At 33.6% G+C, this 18,319-nt stretch overlaps 1 protein-coding gene across 2 annotated transcripts in view; it reads right to left on the bottom strand.

The window, feature by feature from the left end:
- The window catches only part of LAMA2 (laminin subunit alpha 2), a 493,622-nt gene that overhangs the window by 154,162 nt on the left and 321,141 nt on the right, over positions 1–18,319 (bottom strand). For both annotated transcript variants that reach the window (XM_006926157.1, XM_006926158.1), the window contains exons 22-28: positions 16,889–17,025; positions 12,235–12,471; positions 10,792–10,935; positions 9,922–10,101; positions 9,626–9,814; positions 9,409–9,542; positions 6,404–6,521 (exon numbers count right to left, since the gene is read on the bottom strand). In XM_006926157.1, the coding sequence (XP_006926219.1) occupies positions 6,404–6,521; positions 9,409–9,542; positions 9,626–9,814; positions 9,922–10,101; positions 10,792–10,935; positions 12,235–12,471; positions 16,889–17,025 (1,139 nt within the window). The remainder of the gene's footprint in view (positions 1–6,403; positions 6,522–9,408; positions 9,543–9,625; positions 9,815–9,921; positions 10,102–10,791; positions 10,936–12,234; positions 12,472–16,888; positions 17,026–18,319) is intronic.

The following is an 18,319-nucleotide window of genomic DNA, read 5'->3' as shown; positions in this document are numbered from 1 at the left end:
CTGTATCTTTTTGGTTCTAGACTAGATCCTCCAGAGTAGAATATGCAAAGAAGTTCCTTACAAAGAGAAAAAAATCAATAGTCAGCACTCTCATTGTTCATTTTGATTAGGATAACATGAAAGTATCTCAATTAAGCATTTAAGGGTCTCTGCTTTTATTACAGCCTAAACGAAATTCTAAGGAGACCTAATAATATACCAGCTTTGAGCAAACCGATAAAACTGGGAATTGTATTTAAAATATTTTGAGGCTCACTGGTCTTACGGTGACCTAATGACATATTTTAATAAGCTTATCTGTAATATTTAAAATTAGGGTTGATTTTTCTAGTTACCAAATGAAGTCTGGAAATTATGGCTTAGAGATTCAGTTAAACATAACTGAAAATACAATGCAAGGTATATTTTAAAATACTACATAGTGTCAGTTTGAATTCATTAGCATGCTGACTGCAGAATATAAGTGGATTTTCTTTACATAGATTTCATCCTCGGAAACCTACGTAATTATTGTTATTTTACTGATATATTTGTTTGGGGTATGTGTGTAAAATCACACAAATTGAGAATTCCTAGCTCTACTTTATATCATGCAAAAGTTTAAAACAAGTCTTAGAAGAATAAAAGAGAATTTTCTTTGAAGAATCATATGAAATTCCATATGGTAGGCTGAAATTTGAAGTGAGTGCTACAGGTGAAGCTTTCATAACACATATACAATTTCTTCTATTACTATGGCTCTTCCCTGGAAAGACAGCAGGACAAAGTATGAAGGAGCTCCTTGTGGGAATCCAAACCTGAGCTCTAAGAGCTGTGTAGAACCTTCTAGACCTCTCTCGGCAGTTCTCAACCCTGGTTGCACACAGAATCATCTGAAGAACTATAATACTGATGCCTGTTTCCACCCCAAGAGATTCATTTAATTGATTGAGAGCAGGTCCAGGGTTTATTTTAAAACTCCTCAGAGGGTCTAATAAACAGCCAGGATTGAGAATCACCTTGTTCTTTATCTTTAAAGGGCACACAGTCTGTGGTACTGTAACATAAATGAACATGGAAGCCTTGACTTTACAAGTTAGTTTTGTTTGAGGGATACAGGCAAGTCTCTTGGCATCACTGAGATGTGGTTTCCTCACGCCACAAATGAGCAAGCATATAACCCCAAATGACTTCTGAAGGTTTTTTTTTTTTTTTTTTCCAGTTCTAACATACTGGATTAATTTGGTGTCCTTACAGATTAAATTTCTAAGAGCAAAGAAAAAAACTTCTACAATACAAGAGTTAGAAACTTACACACTTTTTAAAGGAATGGAACATATTTATTCCTCTTTAATCCCCCTCCTTTTCTGGAGCCTTTATGTATTTACTCTTTCTATTTTTTAATTTTTTTGATGATATTTTTCAATAGCAGATGTTTCTCCTCTCAGTGAACTGGGGCAAAATTCATGAGAATGATTACATTGGAGTTGGGAACAAAAAAGGAAAGATATTAGCTACTTTTTATTTTATTTTATTTTATTTTTTAAAGCTACTTTTTAAAGTCTTGTCTAAAATCTTTTCTGGAACAAAATGGAGAATTAAAGAAAAGCAAATAAATAAACAGTGTCCTAATCTTATTCCATTTTTTTCTAACTCAAACTTTACCAAAGTTCCCTTTTTCTGAAATAACTCATCGCTCAGCTTTCTTCTGCTCTCCTTCCATATTTAATTTATTTTCATAATATGGTATCTCATCAAAATGTTAGAATTAAATTCACAAAATGTGAAAATGTGAAGGATGGACAGAAGGGAGTAGGAAACAAAGCGAGTAACAAGCCAATATCCTCCAGGTGCAGAATTATACAACATCCCTCTTTCTTTCCTCAGAGTTTAATAAAAATAGATACTTGTACTGTTTCCAATGAAAACACTATCTTGTATCTTTACGTGGGTTTTACAATCAGGAGATCCTGAGTTTAATTCCTGTTCCACCACTTGCTACGTATAATTTTGTGGAGGTTTTGAATACTGTGGGCCTCAGTGTCCTCACCTGGAACATAAGGATGTTGTATAGCATAATGTTTGCATGTTAGTATATATAGGTGTTTTGAAACAGATACGTCTAGGTACAAATTGCGGTTTTACTGTTTTCTAGCTGTGTGATCATGGGCAGTTTTCTTAAGCCAACTGGGCTTCCATTTCCTCATCTGTAAAATGGGGATCATAAAATATACTCAATGATATCATTGTAAGTGCATTAGAAAATGTGCTTAGCATAGTGCAGAATACAGTAAGCATACAAAAAAAATTGTGTTTTTTTTTGATAAGAATTAAATAAGATAGTGTATGTTTAGTGCTCGACATGTAATAAATCAACATGGGTGTCTTGAACCCAGGTAATTTTTTTAGAATATAAGTATAGAGGATAGACTAAAAATAAAGGCAACAGTGATTGTTCTATGTTGCATTGGGAAACAAAATTATAGTGTATGCCACTTACCCATACCATGTTCCTCAATATTTTTATGTACATGAAAGCAGAATTTTTGGGTCGTCTATGTAAAATAGAAGTGGTAACGGGTATCCTGAGAGGTGTGCATATGTAAAAAACAAAGTCTGTTTTCATTATTTTATCTTTTGAATTTTATCACCGATCATAACAATAAATTGTTTCGGAATTTTTTTTTTTTTTTTTTAATTATTTTTAGTAGACAAAAGTGATAGCTTCTGAGTGGTGACTCAGGAGATACCACCTACTCAACTGTGAGCTGGAAGTCCTATTAAAGCCTGGGGGAGAGGAGAAAGAGGTTGAAATGATCAAAATATGACCTAAAGGACATCTATACATTTGTTTTCCATAATCTTATTACAGAAAACCATGTATTTAATGCTGAATATCTTCCAACTCTGCACATAGCCTAATGTGAGTTTGGGTCAGTTTAGGTAGCAGTGTTAACTGAGAGAATGGAGAGGAGCAGGTTTGGCAAAGAATGTCAAACTCAGTGGTTCCAACATCAATAAATGTGGTGAGGAAACTGTGTCCCTTATTTGACTTCTAAAGGTAATATGGCTCTACTTCAAATCATAAATTATAAGTAGGCATTTCTAGAACTAACATTTTCTTATTTTATTAAATGTATTGGGGAGGCATTCATTAATAAAAGTATGTAGGTTTCAAGTGTACAATTCTATGCATTGCATGTTCACCACCAAAAGTCAAATCTCCTGTCATCATATATTGACCCTCTTCACCCTATTCTACCTCCCTCCGCTTTCCCTCTGGTGATCACTGTACTGCTGTCTGTGTCTATGAGTTTTTGTTTGTTTCTCTTGTCCATTTGTTGCTTTCAGTTTAACATTCCACATATAAGCGAAATCATATGCATTTTCAATGAACAGGGCTGCAATGTCATAACACTATAGGTAATAGGAAAAGGCTAAGTGTCCTCACAACTGGCTATATTTTGGTGGTAAGTAACGCTTAATTTTGTTTAGTTGCACTATATTTTATATAAAAAACATGAAATGAATAGCTTATAATTGCAGACATCTCTGGAATATACATCGTAAAAATATTGTAAAAGAATTGCTTTGTGTATTCATGACCCAAAGCGCCTGTTACTGGAATGGGAGGTATTGATTCAAAAGTGTCCTTAGCTTTTGTTTTGATGATTAGATTTTATGCCTTGGTAATTATACTTTAGAATCAAGATGAATTATAAATATGATATATAAGGATTAGAGGCAATGGGTCATGGAAACACCTTAGGTACCTTATTATGAGAGAAAGGCTTTTATTCCCGTAATCTCGCCACTAAAATATTTCTGTAATAATTGTCTGTAAATAGGAGCTTAAGTGGAATTCACAGGAAATAGGTGAAGACACCAATGCAGATGATCGTTTGTATGTATATCTACTTTTTCTTTTCTTCATTTATCATTGGCTTCATTTGTTCTAATTTACATTTTCATATAATGATACAAAATTACTAAGATTAATGGGAAAGCACATTTTAGAATAAACTATTTTGAAAGTCTACTAATCACAATAAGGAGAGTTTTTAACATTTAAAATCTCAAATGGAAAGTTTAACATTAAAATAATCTGCTACTCCACTAATATTATTCTTAAATGAACAGTATTAATGTCACAATAAAAAAAATTTTTAATTAAAAAATTTAAAAATAAAAAATATACTTAAAAAAATGAACAGTAGTATTATTTTAAATAAATACAGAAAAATACATAGCTGTAGTAACTAACTTTCTCTTCAAGATATTTAAAGGTCAATCTCTACTACTAAATATCTTCTAAAGCAAAATAATATTGCAGAATCAGAGGATTTTAGAACTTCAAAACCAACCTGTAGTTTTTTAGATCGACTAACTATATAATTATTAAGGCCTACAGCAATTAAAGGGATTTTCCAAGGTCACACAATGAGTCAGCAGTACAGCCAAACACTCCTTAAGATAAAAGAAAAAAATTCACCTCTTTCCAAGAAAATCTCAAGTTCTTTCTGTCTTCTACCTTTAAATCATTCGGCCTTATTTTATAGTGCCACACTCACTGTCTCATTTTTAACACATACACTGTATGTGCATATGTGTATTTGGCGGGTTGTGCTTTTAAGTGCAATCTACATACTTATGGGTGTGTGTACAAATGAATACATGTATATGTGGGAGTTCTGATTTAATAATGAGATAGATTATTTGAGTCATTATTAGATCAAATGGACACAGTCAAATTAATATTGCCCTCAGAGCAGTCACAAGCAAAGTTATAAAATTTTTCTAAGGATGTTTCCCAAGAAGTTTGCAGTTATTCTTATGAAATTGCTCTCTGAACAATGTGAAATCCATATGATAGTTACTAAGTTGAAGGACACTTATAATGTTTACAATGGAGCTTTTACACCTATGTTTTAATTTACATTAATTCTCATGATGATAATATAGGTAAACAACCTGAGGTCCAGAAATAAATAGAGCAAATGCCCTATCCAAATGGTGTAGCTAGGTAGGATTCACCAAATCCAATCTCCTTTTTCTTTTCATTATACCATGCTGCCTCTGAAGAGATTTAGATTCTTTATTTTGAAGTTGTACCTCAGTTTTGACCTAGTGCCATCACATGCCTCATGTACCACACATAATAAAACTTCTCAAATCTTATTAATAAAAGGTGTATAAAATTACTTATAAGTCAATACATGGATCTGTAGCTATTTATTCTATTAATAATAATATTAACCATATTGACTAACATAGACCACCTCAAGGCACTGTGATAAGGCCTTTACATTAATAGCTCAGTTAATCTTTACATGATTTTTAGGCTGTAGGTGGAGGAGATATTGAAATATCTAACTGGTATGCTGTGAGAATCATCTAATCTAAGGAGAAAGAATCCTTGCTGTAGGACCGGATCAGGTCTCAGAGGCCCCTCCCACATCTGCCTTTAGTTGCTGCACCGTGGGAAGGGCTATGGGGTCTGCAGGAGAGGAGCAAGTGTGGTGAAAGTTAGTCAAGGGCTTGGGGATTTACCAGCTGCAGCTTAAAGAGGTTTAGTAAACTGAGCAAGGTCTCAGCCCTAGAAGATGATAAAGTCGAAATTCAAACCAAGGACAGTGTATCATTCATTCCATCTTTCCCTGTATTATACTATTCTTGTTAATACTTAATATTTGTGAAAATTAAATTGATTTCTAGAAGATAAAGATCTAGTAAATGTGCAATTCAGAAGATAGTCAAAGTAATACCCCAGAAAGAAAAATTAGCAGTTCTAAAAATACAATGACTGAATAATAGTGGTACTATTGAAACAATATATGGCCTCCTTAGAAGCCAATGTTGAAACAGTCTTCTATTTAGTGCCAAAGTTTTGTTATGTTCTGTATAAAAACAACCATTCTAAACCTGATATAATCCTATCTCATGATCATTGCAGTTAATAAACTATTAAAACTGCAGTTAATAAACTATTTACAAAGGAAGATATATGCAATTATTTATATATGTCAATAAATGAATATACAACTATGTATTCCATTAATAATTATATATTAACATAATGATAATAATAGTAATACAGTTTAAATATCTTTAACTGTTCAGAAGTTGCCAGGAAAGTAAACCAGATATAATAAATGGACCTTCCGAAAACACTCTTATTCCCTGATTGCTCCATATTTTTACAAATCTTTTCATTTTTATCACATATTTACCTTCAGCTGAGATTCCTACTTCTAAGTAACAGCAGCATCATCCTCTTCTTATTGTGTCTTACATTATGATCAAGTAAAATAGTTAAAGGTATGCGTGGAAGTAAAACTGATTGCAGCAAAGGTAGCTCTGGGAGTATTTCTATTTGTTTAGTTAAGTGAGTTGAGCTTAAGCAAGTTAATAGGAACCAGTTTACCTCACAGGACAAACCAGAATAGCCCGGGGGACAATCGCATCTTTCGATCAAGTGAGCCGGAGGAGTCACTGCTGTTATGCGTCCTTTTTCTGCTACCTCCATTGAAATTTCAGAAATCCTGGAAACAAGAAACATATACTTAGATTACTATACCAGTAAATTAAGATCGCCCAGCAAAGAGTCAATCCTACATGAAGAGTCTTCTCAGATTTTTGTCAATAACCTTAAACTTATTCCTACTGTTTTGAAGCTGCCTAGGCAGCTATACATTCAGACTATTTCATGACTAATAACATGAAATGTTCTTCAAATAAACTTTTAAATGAGATAATGAATAGTTTTGCTTCAATAAAAAGGCACCTCCAATAGCTTAAGGAGCTTGAATCATAAACTTTATAATAGGCAAAGTAGGTTTTATTGATATTATGAATGCACATTATGACTTAACTAGCATTATAATCTGCACTCTGAAGATGAGACAGCCTTTATGAAACACACGTTCAGTTCACTTAAAATTCAGATTTCACTCCCCTTTTATAAGAAAGACTCTACCTTTATGTTCCCCTCGATTCACCGTGGGAGTAAAAAGGACACTTGACGTTTGCTGACAAATAATCTCCACTGGCATCTCATGGTGTTTTATAAACCGTGGAGTTACTCGAATCATCTTCCCTTCTCTTGCAAATGCATGTGCAGAACAGACTAGCGAGTATTTAAAAGCCAAGTGAAACTTGAACAGTGTCAACAGCAGATATTTCTTCAATATGCCATTTTTCCCCCTCGGGGGATTAGCAAGCAACTGTTTTTATTGAATCAGGGATTTGGCCAAACTCAGGCTTTCATTTCAAATGAATACTGAAATATCATAGTGTTATGTCCTTCAAATAAACGTACGATAAGACAAAGCAAAGAAAAAAGATTATCATTGACAGTATGTACAAAGTCTGAATCTCAAATGACATATGTAACTCTTAAACTCTGCTTCTGAGAGACTGCATAAATATGTAACTGAATAAAGCTGCAGGGTTATATCTTAACTACTTTGAATGGGGAGGAAGATTCACACATATTTTTGACCTTTGTCAGAATTCCACTGTCTAACAAAATCAAGTGCTGATTCACTGCTTTCTTTGTTATTGTTGCTAGATAATGACTCTAGTTTTGATTGAGCCTAGAAAAAAAGTGAAGTTTCATTTGTTCTGAAGTTTTGCAAAATTATCTTTTAAGCCAAAGGACATTATTTAGTGATGTATGTAAAATAAGGTGATAAGAGAAAGAGACTTATGGGAAAAAAAAGACAACCTCATAGTGTAGAAGGATGGAATCTGAGAGAGGCAAAGAAAGTATAATGAAAAATGCATGACGACATTGTTTCTACCAGTTCCACTAACAAAATGTTCTGTGTACTACCAAATTCTTTTACTGGAGCAGAGAAAAATTTGCAGAATAATATATTTGCACGTCCACCTGCTGTCTTCCATGATATGCAAACCTGCTTTGGCTTCTGCCTCCTGATTTCCATTTATTTGATATTCTCAAACAACAGGATAGCTGACAGTATATTTTTGGTACATGCTTTTTTATTATTTCATGTAAAAACAATTGTCTCTTGTTAAAAGTGAGAAATATGAAAATGAAACCAAAGGAATACATATTTGAAAGTGAAGTTTAGTCCTTGATTTATCCTTTTACCAAAAGTCCTTACTTTTGTGTAATCAGAAAGGTAATAGGAATCTTCTGTGTGAAATAAAAGGGTTTTTTGCTAATGTTAGCATAGTCTAAACATTTGAAACATGGTATTTTTATATTTATTGGTTTGCCAGTGAGAGGCTTCATAATTTTTTGTTTTGTTTTGTTTTGTTTCTCTGGATCGGTCTACAAATTTATCATATAAAACTATTTGCAAATATCTATCAATTCCACATTCTTACAGGACATGACAGAGAAACTGATATGCCAGAGAAATTGAGACTATGTGTATGAACTCAACTTTCTGCTCCCATGACATAAAACTTAACTACCTCTGGTCAATTCCTCATTTTATCTCACTGATATAAGTTGTCCCTTCCACTCAAGGAACGTGCCTATGTGTGCACATGAGGTTGAAGTCTCATAGCTTCTCCATTATTCATCCTCTCTTAATTCCATGATTTTTAAATGAATTCCTTGCTATTAATTCCTTTCTCCATAGTCTATAAACATGCTTACTTCTCTCTCAGATTAAACAATCATCACTTGACCTTTGACACCAATTCTTCCATTTTACAATTATGTTCATGGTAAACATTAGTCTACACTCATAATATTAGGTTCAATGTATCCCATTTATTCTTTAAGACTTTGAGACTATTTCTGCTGAAACACACCACTAAAACTGGTATTAAGAATGTCTTTAGTGCAATCCTGTCAGTCTCAGAAAGCCTCATTTTAATTGGCCTCTTGGGTCATATGAAAACACTATAGACCCTTACAGTATTCTCATCTTTTGGCTTCCATCATTCATTCTTATTGTTCTTCTGCGTTCTTTTCTACTCAGTGCGATTCCCAACCTTTTCGCATGATGTATATCCCTATATAATATTGTATGGTACACTGGGGTGAACAGATGAGAATGCTCATGGTTGAAAGAGCTGGGACCAATTCTTTCTTTGGCTCCCTGTCTGGTGCCCCAGAGTGTTTAAGGAGGTCCTGTTTTTACCAATCTTGCAACTTATTTATAGCACCACAGGACATCTCCTCTCGAATTTCTGACTGGCATCTAAAACTCATCATGGCAAAGGTTAGTTTGACATTTTTCTCCTTAAACTTTTTCCCCATTCTAGTTTACTTTTTGGGGGAAAGGCAATAACTTCCACCAGGTGACCTGGAAGCTATCCATGACTTGTCTTCTATCACTACACTCCCAAACCAAATGCTTTTAAATCTTTCTTGTCTGATGTCTTACTGATCTTCTCTATAGGCTCTGGAAGAAGAACTTAACTTGGATATTTTCTATTATACTTTACCTGCTTTGTCTCATGACGTTTCCGTAAGTAGCTTTGATAAGAATATAATGGATATCATATAGTATATCCAAGAAATCTTCACGGGTCACAGTTCTACTGACTCGAGGATCATCACCATAATATTTCCATTCTCTCTGTTAACAATAAAATAAACCACTTTGACAAAACTGAATGCAAAACCATTGACGTCCTCTCACTAAACAATTAACAACCTTACCTCTGTCATTTCAATTTCATGCCTTGTTAACTGGCCAATTAGAGGGGCAGCCATATGCCTGATGATAATTCTAGCATGAGTTGGAGTCCCACCTCGAATGATAACTTGAGGATTATATGTAGTGAAACCTGTCTCTTCTCGAGCCTCAAAATAGATGGCATACTTGAGTTTGCCACCATAGGCCATCAACTGACAAAATAAAATGAGGAGTGATAAGTTAGGTAAATCTCCAAACGGAATGATTCCAAAACATATTTTACTTTGTTTTCATTTGACTTCAAAGTACTTGTCCTTACCTTCTTTCCTTCATATTGTTCTGGAAGTTTCCAATAAAAAGGTTCTAAATGGAGATCTTCTCTTACTAGATCCATGTCTGCGACAATCTCTGGATCTTGGAAAATAATGCCTTTGGTAGTAGTGTGCCGGAGTGCCTCATCCACTAGGGGCAGAATGGTCTGCTCAGGCTTCAGAGTAACCTACATCAGGTCAAAACACAGCAGGAGGCTGAGTCCAAGTCCTTCGGACATTCCTTAAAGCTACATTATGGACTGCATCTGCAGCGCCATCTCCACTTTGATGAGGTGTTTTCACAAGAAACAGAACCGGTGCATAGTGAGCAAGTTAGGCAAGGGAAACATATCTTTCTGACTTGTTTGCATAGTGAAAACCACAACATCTGTGAAAACTGGAGTCTTTTATACTTACAAAAAGTAGAATTTAAAAGTAGGAAGAGTTAACAGAAAATTAAAGTCAAAATGAACATGCTTCCACCCTATAACTCTGTGATTCTCTAAGGCTGGTTGGAATATGTGCACAAGTTCGGTTTTCCCCGTGGCGTTAGCACAGATCAACAACATTCAGGCTTCGGTGTCCTTACTCTTCAGAATGCAGCTTCTTGCTGTCCCAAAACATGTTTCCCTTAAAACGTTTCTACTTGGCATCTACTTCTTTATCAACAGTCAATGAACTATTTTAAAGGAAGATTTAAAAAGGCATCTACTCCAACTCTCTAGTGGCATATGGCCCCTTTACCATTTCTAAATGTGTGTAGGGGAAAAGGTAACTTAAATGTTTTGCCATTTCCTCTTACCCCTCAGTGCCTGGCTAAAAGATGCCAGCGGGAACTAACATTAAACCATTACATGGCTCAGCAGGTCCTTACTCACCCACGTACGGATCAGTCCTTTTGCTTCAGAGCACTGAGTAGCAGCGCCGAAGCAATAGCAGCTGCTGCAGCCAAGTGGGTTCTTGGCATCAAGTCCGAATTTGCCAGGCCGGCACCTGTCACAATGGACACCTTCCACATTCACCTGAAGAAAGAAGAGAGTTCTTCAGAACCCAAAACGTGAAGTTATGAGAGAAATAAACTTGTGAATAAATCATAGGAGCACACGTAGAAAAAAAAAAAAAAAAAAAAAAAAAAAAAAAAAAAAAAAAAAAAAAACTAAACAAAAAAGAAAACAATGCTGAATATTAGACTCACATCTCTAATGGTATAGTTAGTTAATCTCGTTATTAGGATTTTACGAGTCTAAAAAATTCTTTACTTATACATAGGTACATTATTAAGGATATTATATTTTGTTCTTAAAATCTAGGTAGTATATTTCCTACTATTCCACTGTAATATGAAAGAGTCATGAGAATTTCAAAAGTAAAATAAAAATGTTGATTCCTAAACAGTTGTGTGATGCGAAGTTGCAAAAAAAGCAGGCAGGACGTTGAAGTATAGATTTATATAATTATTATTATATATTGTATAAATACTTATATAACATGTATTAAATATAATGTGTTCATAATTTTTTTAATAATGCAGCATTAAATAATGTAGTACTTTTTTTTATATTTTTTTTTTTGTTTATGGCGGAAGCTGCCATTTTCTTAAATTCTCAAGATTATTTTAACAATCAATTCCCGAATTTTATCCTCCAGTTTCTCTGTCCCTCTCTGCATAGATTTTTTTTCTTGAAAAGACACCTTTGACTTAATCTTAGCTGTATTTATCCTGAGATTAATTTTTCAGAAATATCTAAGGGGGAAAAAAATCTCTTATCCTTTTTAATTGGCTGTTTTTCTACATCATTTAACAATATTAATGAGGGCTGGAATTTCCGCATAGTCACTGTTTATAATGTCAGTGTTTATACATGATGAAAATTTACTGAACTCCTATAGCAGTAAATACATCTTTCAGTGTAAGTGATGGCAGATTCGTTTGAGAAGTGTTTTTTTTTTTTAGAAGCCTCATTATTTAGCTATGATTTTCTCTGATGATGCTTAAGATAACTGTCTTTTTCTCCCTCCGAAATTATTCTTGTTTAGGTAAAGCAAATATGTAAAGAAAAATCTACTGTTGAAAACATATCATCTCTACCTACCGGAAAAAAGGTTAGGCTCTGGTTAAAAATAAGTGCATAAAAAGCAGTGCTTATCAGTGTGCCAATGAACGTATAGCAATAAAAACTCAGTGTCTGGCAATGAGTTTTTGTTTTTCTGTTTGTTTAGCTTAATGAAGCAGGAATAATGAACACTGAATGAAGTTAATACTGAACAATAAAAATAGAATTGAGAGAAGTTTTTCCTTAATGTATTTTGGCAGCACATACCTTACAAGTGCATTGCCCAGTCCGATCCATACAGGAGCATTTTTTAGTCTCTGAATCACAGGTTGTGTCATCAGTCCCGGGCAGGAAGCAGTCACAGGGATTGCAGTGAGGGTAGTTCCAGTGACCTTGATTGCACTCTGTACATTTTGCACCAGAAAATTTTGGATGACAGTTGCATTGGCCTGTGTTTATATTGCATTGGAAATCCAAGGATCCCACCGCGCTGCAGTTACAAGCCTACGGAGGAGATAAAAACGGCAACCATTAACACCACTTCCTGGGAAACATCTTAAAATTTTAATTCAAATGTTTATGCTCCCATTAAACACATATTAATTATGTGTCTATTACATCTCTTGTACTGTTCTAGTTTAGTCGCTTGGGAAACATCAATGAACATAAAATTAAAATTGCTTCCTGTATTTACTAAAATATATGAGTGTCCAGAAACCATACTGCTATTGAATAAGAAAGAAAATGTACTTTCTCTGTCTTTTGGTGGCAAAGAGGAGTTAGGTATGGGTTTTCTTCAAACACTTTTTGTTTCAAAGATTAAATCTTGAAAGGGTTAAAGAAGTACAAATTAGTAGTTGATAGATGGTCACAGGGATGGGGAGTATGGCATAGGGGATGCAGTTAGCATTAATGTAATGGCTAAGTGGAGAGCCAGAGAAGAGAAAGCAATTAGAGGTATCATTTTATAAACTATATAAATGTCTAACCAATGTACTGTATACTTGAAACTAATAATAAAATAAAATTTAAAAAAAAGATTAAATCTTAGACAAAGTTGTTTTACCTTATGACCTCATTTTTATAGCATTTAATAAAAGACTCTAAGAGACATACCTTAGAGTCTAATAATGGGAGACAAATAAATATATAAATATATAAAATGGAATAAGCATTATGTAATAGGAGAAGGGCAAAATACTATGATAATATATAAGGACCACTAAACCAGATGTGGGGAAGCCAGAGAGAGAATTTTGAGAAGTGACATTTAGGTGTTTTTTTGTTTTGGTCTGATTATTGACATTTAGTTTTGTAGACGAGCCTGACTGAGGTGTGTTGCTGGTAACCTTTTTTGCTTCCTAGATATACAAAAGATTTTCTCCTTATTTATGTAATTTAAAATTTTGCTAAAATTTTTTAAAGTTTGAGGGTTTTTTAAAGTTAATTTACTGGAACATGGTCAGTTCTTTGAGTTTGAAAACAAAATTATATTTTGATTCATTGCTGTTTCTTTAAATTTGTTTTTGATTGTTATTTCTGTTCCAATTTACCAGTTTTCTTCTTTAGGATTACCTATAATTTCTAAAGTACATCTCTTTTGTCTGTCTGCCAAATCTGTAATATCTTCATGTCTTCTGTAGTCATTTTCACACTTGCCTCTCAAATTTGTCTACTTTATAGCTCTCATTTTATACGGTGAAAATTCTATTGTATGTATGTATCACCAGTGCTTATTTTAATTACACCATTGCATTTTTAGCTTCTTTTCAATAATTTCTTCATTTCACCTCACCTTTGACTCCTGCTCATCCATGTGTCTTCTTGTCCTAAATATATATATATTTTAAATCTTTCTGCTCTTGATTTACAGAGCTCTTATCTCCTTGCAATATAATAAAAATGCCAAGTGAATTTTTTAAATGTCATTTAGGGTCTTGGAATAAATCATTTTCATAGACCAGTTGTGCCAATGATCAGTTTACTGTCTCTGAGCTTTAAGTTCCTTCTTCCTTGCCCTACTTTGTGATACTGTAGTTACATGCTATAGACATTTCTCCATGGCCAGGTAGCAGAAAGTTAAGCTTAGTCAACAGAGGGTCCTGGAGAAACCAGCAAGGGCATAGTGGTAGGTGGACACTTCTGTCCTGGTTCTTGGTTCTTCATTACTACCGTCATTACTATTTTCTTCTTTAGCATGGGAGCCCAGTGGTCCAGAAATAACTCCAGTTGTGCTCTCAGGCCACTGTCTCCCACAAGCAGCTTTCTGAGTAGCTTCAGTCTGCGTCCACGCTCTGACCATAACAGGCTGCTTCTAAATTGCTCCAGCCTGCCCACAGCTTTCAACATGGAGGGCAGCTTCCATAGACTAGCACTTGCCCACAAACTCGGCCAAGTTGTTTTCTGTTGTTGTTGTTATTGTTTATTGTTTTACCACAGGCAGTTTGTATGTTCCTGTGGTAGCCACACTCTTTTCAAAAATGTCTGAACCTCAGCCTTGCTGGGCCCAGGGTACGGAAGCGCCTTCTTCTAGTTCTTGGTTTCCTTATAGTCCAACCTCCATCAGCTTAGAAGTAGTGCTGCTCTTGTGTACCTGCTACTTCAGGATCCCTTATATCGCTTTTATCTATTTTTAGTAACTTTTTTAGTAACCTCCTTCTAACAGTTAACAAGTCTTTATATTCTACTTTCCCCATTTAAATAACTGGTATGATTTCTGTCTCCCAAATGGGTCCTGACTTGGTATCCAAGTGGGTACCTCTTTGCTCTGTGTCTGAGTTTGTCACCACACAGGATTTGCACTTAGTCTGTCAGCTGACTCTTTTTGGTGCTGTACTATTATTTTTCTCAGATCGACAGCTCAGTGGCAGACTTATATGCATAGCAATTTGACAAATTTCACTGCTCAGCTTAATTCGTATATCTACCACTACTGGAGATATTTCTCCTTCTGTTCCTGCTAACAGTAGTTTACTTATGGGATTATTCTTTCTAGGATGTGACATGCAATCACTAGTTTCTCAGCTATCTGTTTTACGTCCAAATGTTTGGTGAAATATCTTCCCAGATTCTGATATTAAAATAATCACCAGGCCTTATTTTTGGTATTTTTATGATTAAGTATATTTTTTATGTCTTCATTGCTATACAGTAAAAAAAAAAAAAAAAAAAGGCCACCTAGAGGATATTACTAAGTTATTTTAAAACCAAAATGTGATTATTAGACTACAAACATGGACATGGTTTCCAAGGCATAGAAAAACTCACTGTTGTCACCACAAGTAACTCACCCTTAGAGAACATCAGGAGTAGAATGAAATTTGAAATTAATGATCAGCGACTTACTTAAATATTTTTTTTTCTTGACTCAAACAAAATGGGCCATAACCAGAAATAGAAAATTCTGTATGGAAACTATAATCACATAACAGATTTAAAAGATGTTTGTGAGACATCCTTATCATTTAACTAAAATAAGAAATGTCTGCTACCTAATTTATTGTATAAAACCAAAGCATTAATTCTTAAAGACTAATTGACAGTACAAATAGACATTGGAACCTTTCCAAATCAGGAAGTTTATCCAGGAAATTATAGTAAAGAATAAACGAGACCATTAACCATATGCTTAAATAGCACTATAGCCAACATCAAACTTAAATCATAATTAGGTATTATGTTTGTTTAGCAACAGAGGATGCACTATTCCCCTGTTAGTGAAAGGTGGCAGGCTTTGTATTCTGCTTCAATAAAAACTCAAATGGTGTTTGTGCTCATACCTCAGTACAGAGAAATTATCCATGATTCAAAGAAAGGAAAGCTATAAACCTCATATCACTGTTGATTTAGATTATAGTCATCCAAGTTTTTAAAACGGTAGAATATCTGCTCATAATTCTTTGTGAAAGCTCTGTGAATTTTTTTGTAATTGTTCATAATGATGAAGTGTCTGTTCAAAAATTTAGATTTTTGAGTGGTTCAAAGTAATTAAAAAATTTCAATCAACTTCGAACAACATAATGTTTATTTAATCATCAGTAAAGATAATGGTATCAAACATACAACCACTTTTTTAAAAAAGAAACTTGGTCTATTTTTCATCCTGATTTATATCCTGAACATTAGGCATCAGCTTCAATTTCATTAGTTTGGTTACATTGTAGGGTTTTATAGGTAGAATGGAACCTTCGAAAGTTTCCTTACGGCTTATTCATGAGTCCAGGAACAGAGTAGATGCTTGGATTCAAAGCTGAAAACGTGAAGAGTCAGTCAAAGAAACTTATAGCATTGTTCATACTCATCTAAAATTTTGAAACTCTTGAGAAATTTTTGTTTTGTTTCCAAAAATGTAACTCTATGAATCTTCAAACTTAATAGTTACTTCCACCCTGATGCTGGATAAATTTCTGTAAATGTGAGTCGGGTAATGAAATTTTCTATGGTCCATACATGGAAAAATTTGAAGATTTTTCTAAGAGAAAGGTTGTTAATATAACTCTTCAGAATCCTCTAAACTATTTTCTTGAAACTGAATCCTAGTCACAATTTGAGGGTAATTCCTATAGATTTTTGGCAAATTCCTTTAGTTAGTCCTTAATTTCCTTGTACTTTATAGATATATTTCATTATTCATGAGCCTCTAGAGCTATTTCCATTTTATTAAAGGTTTTTTGGTCTTTCCCCGCCTTTTTAGTAGGTATCATGGATGAAGCTGCATAAATGTGCACTTACTTCATCAACTCTCCCATGAGTAAAATGTAAGATACAGATCAATATGTTCAATCACTCCATAGTGATAGTTCTATATTGTTTTGTAATATAACATTGGATTTTGAAATGCTCACATATAGAACTCTACCAAAAATTAAAAAAAAAAAAAAGTTAAAAAATATTATCAGATGAAATGAGGCAATTCACTCACCTTACAACCAGAGATAATGCTGTGGCCCCAGGTATTAGGTACACATTTAGAACATGTTTCTCCAATGGTATTGGGAGGGCAAATGCATTGACCAGTCTTTGGGTCACAATTATTACCCAGATGAGAACAGTCACAAGCTTCACAGGTGAAAGTGAAAAGAAAAAAAAAAAAAGACAAAAGTAAAAGTTCGATACAAAATATTGACTTTTATATTGTGATTTGTGCTGTTTTATTTTCTGTACTAGAGTTAAAGATCTTTGAAAGTGAAAATTTGACTCACTCATCTTTTATATTTATATCATAGTACGGTGTATTTCACAGAAAAGTTGATCTAAACATATATGTTGTGATTCACTTACTAATTTCAAAAGGTAAAGCACTTTCAAATTTTCAACTAAGCTTAAGGCAAGAAAGAACTGGTGTATCAGATTACCATGTTAATTGTATTACCTTATAGACAGATGCTATGAAAGTTAAATTTTTGATTCTATATTTAAGTTCATAACTAATTCTTCTATGCTGTATAGATTAACAATTCCTTCTGGCTGATGACTCTAATTTGCAATAAAAACCAGTAAGCTTAATAGGCTTCCTAAATTCAATATATCCTGACATACATCAAGATATTTCAATTTTTCAAATATTTAAAACTAGTTGAATTATAGAAAAGTATATATACACAAAAGTAAATGTATACAAAAGTATATATATACAAAAGTATACATACATAGTATATATACATATATATACTTTTGAGTTTTATTTACCACCTTATTTCTTTTCAATAGATTTTTGCATTTTCTATACTATGATGTGATATGCAAAGAGTGAAAATTCATCCCCACTCATGCACTTTCTCAAGAATGCAAAAATAAGATTTGAGAAGATCTTCAAAGCCATCCAAGACAGGAAGTGTATGCCACTTATTAGCTATAGTTGACCCAGCTACTGAGTATATTTTAGTGCAGAATTTCATACTAAGAAAGAGAAAGCAAAAGAAAAACCAAATACTCAAATTCAAATAGAAGACTAATGTTATAAGAAAACCTCTTAATCAGTATATGATGATTAAATCTTTTTAATGAAATACATTTGGGATATTTGATTAAGTTCATGTTTTAAGGGATCACAATTATCATTGCTCACAGCATTTCATACCAGCTGTGAACAATGCATGACAGAGGGTAAACACTAAATAAATGTTAGCCATTGTTTTCATTATTATTATTGTTGCTGCTAATTTTAAGCCAAAGAATTTATTTTATATGTACCATTTATTAAGAAGAAAAACAGTTCACATTAGGTTTAAATTTATATGCTAAACAATGTCTTGGGACAGTTCAAATTATTTATTACTTGTAAACAGAAATTCTCTATGTAGTTCTTCAATGGAATCATAACACTGAATAGGAAAACTTGAGTAATTAGCTA

Source organism: Pteropus alecto, unplaced genomic scaffold, assembly GCF_000325575.1.
Source record: "Pteropus alecto unplaced genomic scaffold, ASM32557v1 scaffold79, whole genome shotgun sequence".
In the NCBI taxonomy this organism is placed as follows: domain Eukaryota; kingdom Metazoa; phylum Chordata; class Mammalia; order Chiroptera; family Pteropodidae; genus Pteropus; species Pteropus alecto.
The sequence above is the reverse complement of the archived record's forward strand: the minus strand, read 5'-3'. Positions and strand labels throughout refer to the sequence as shown.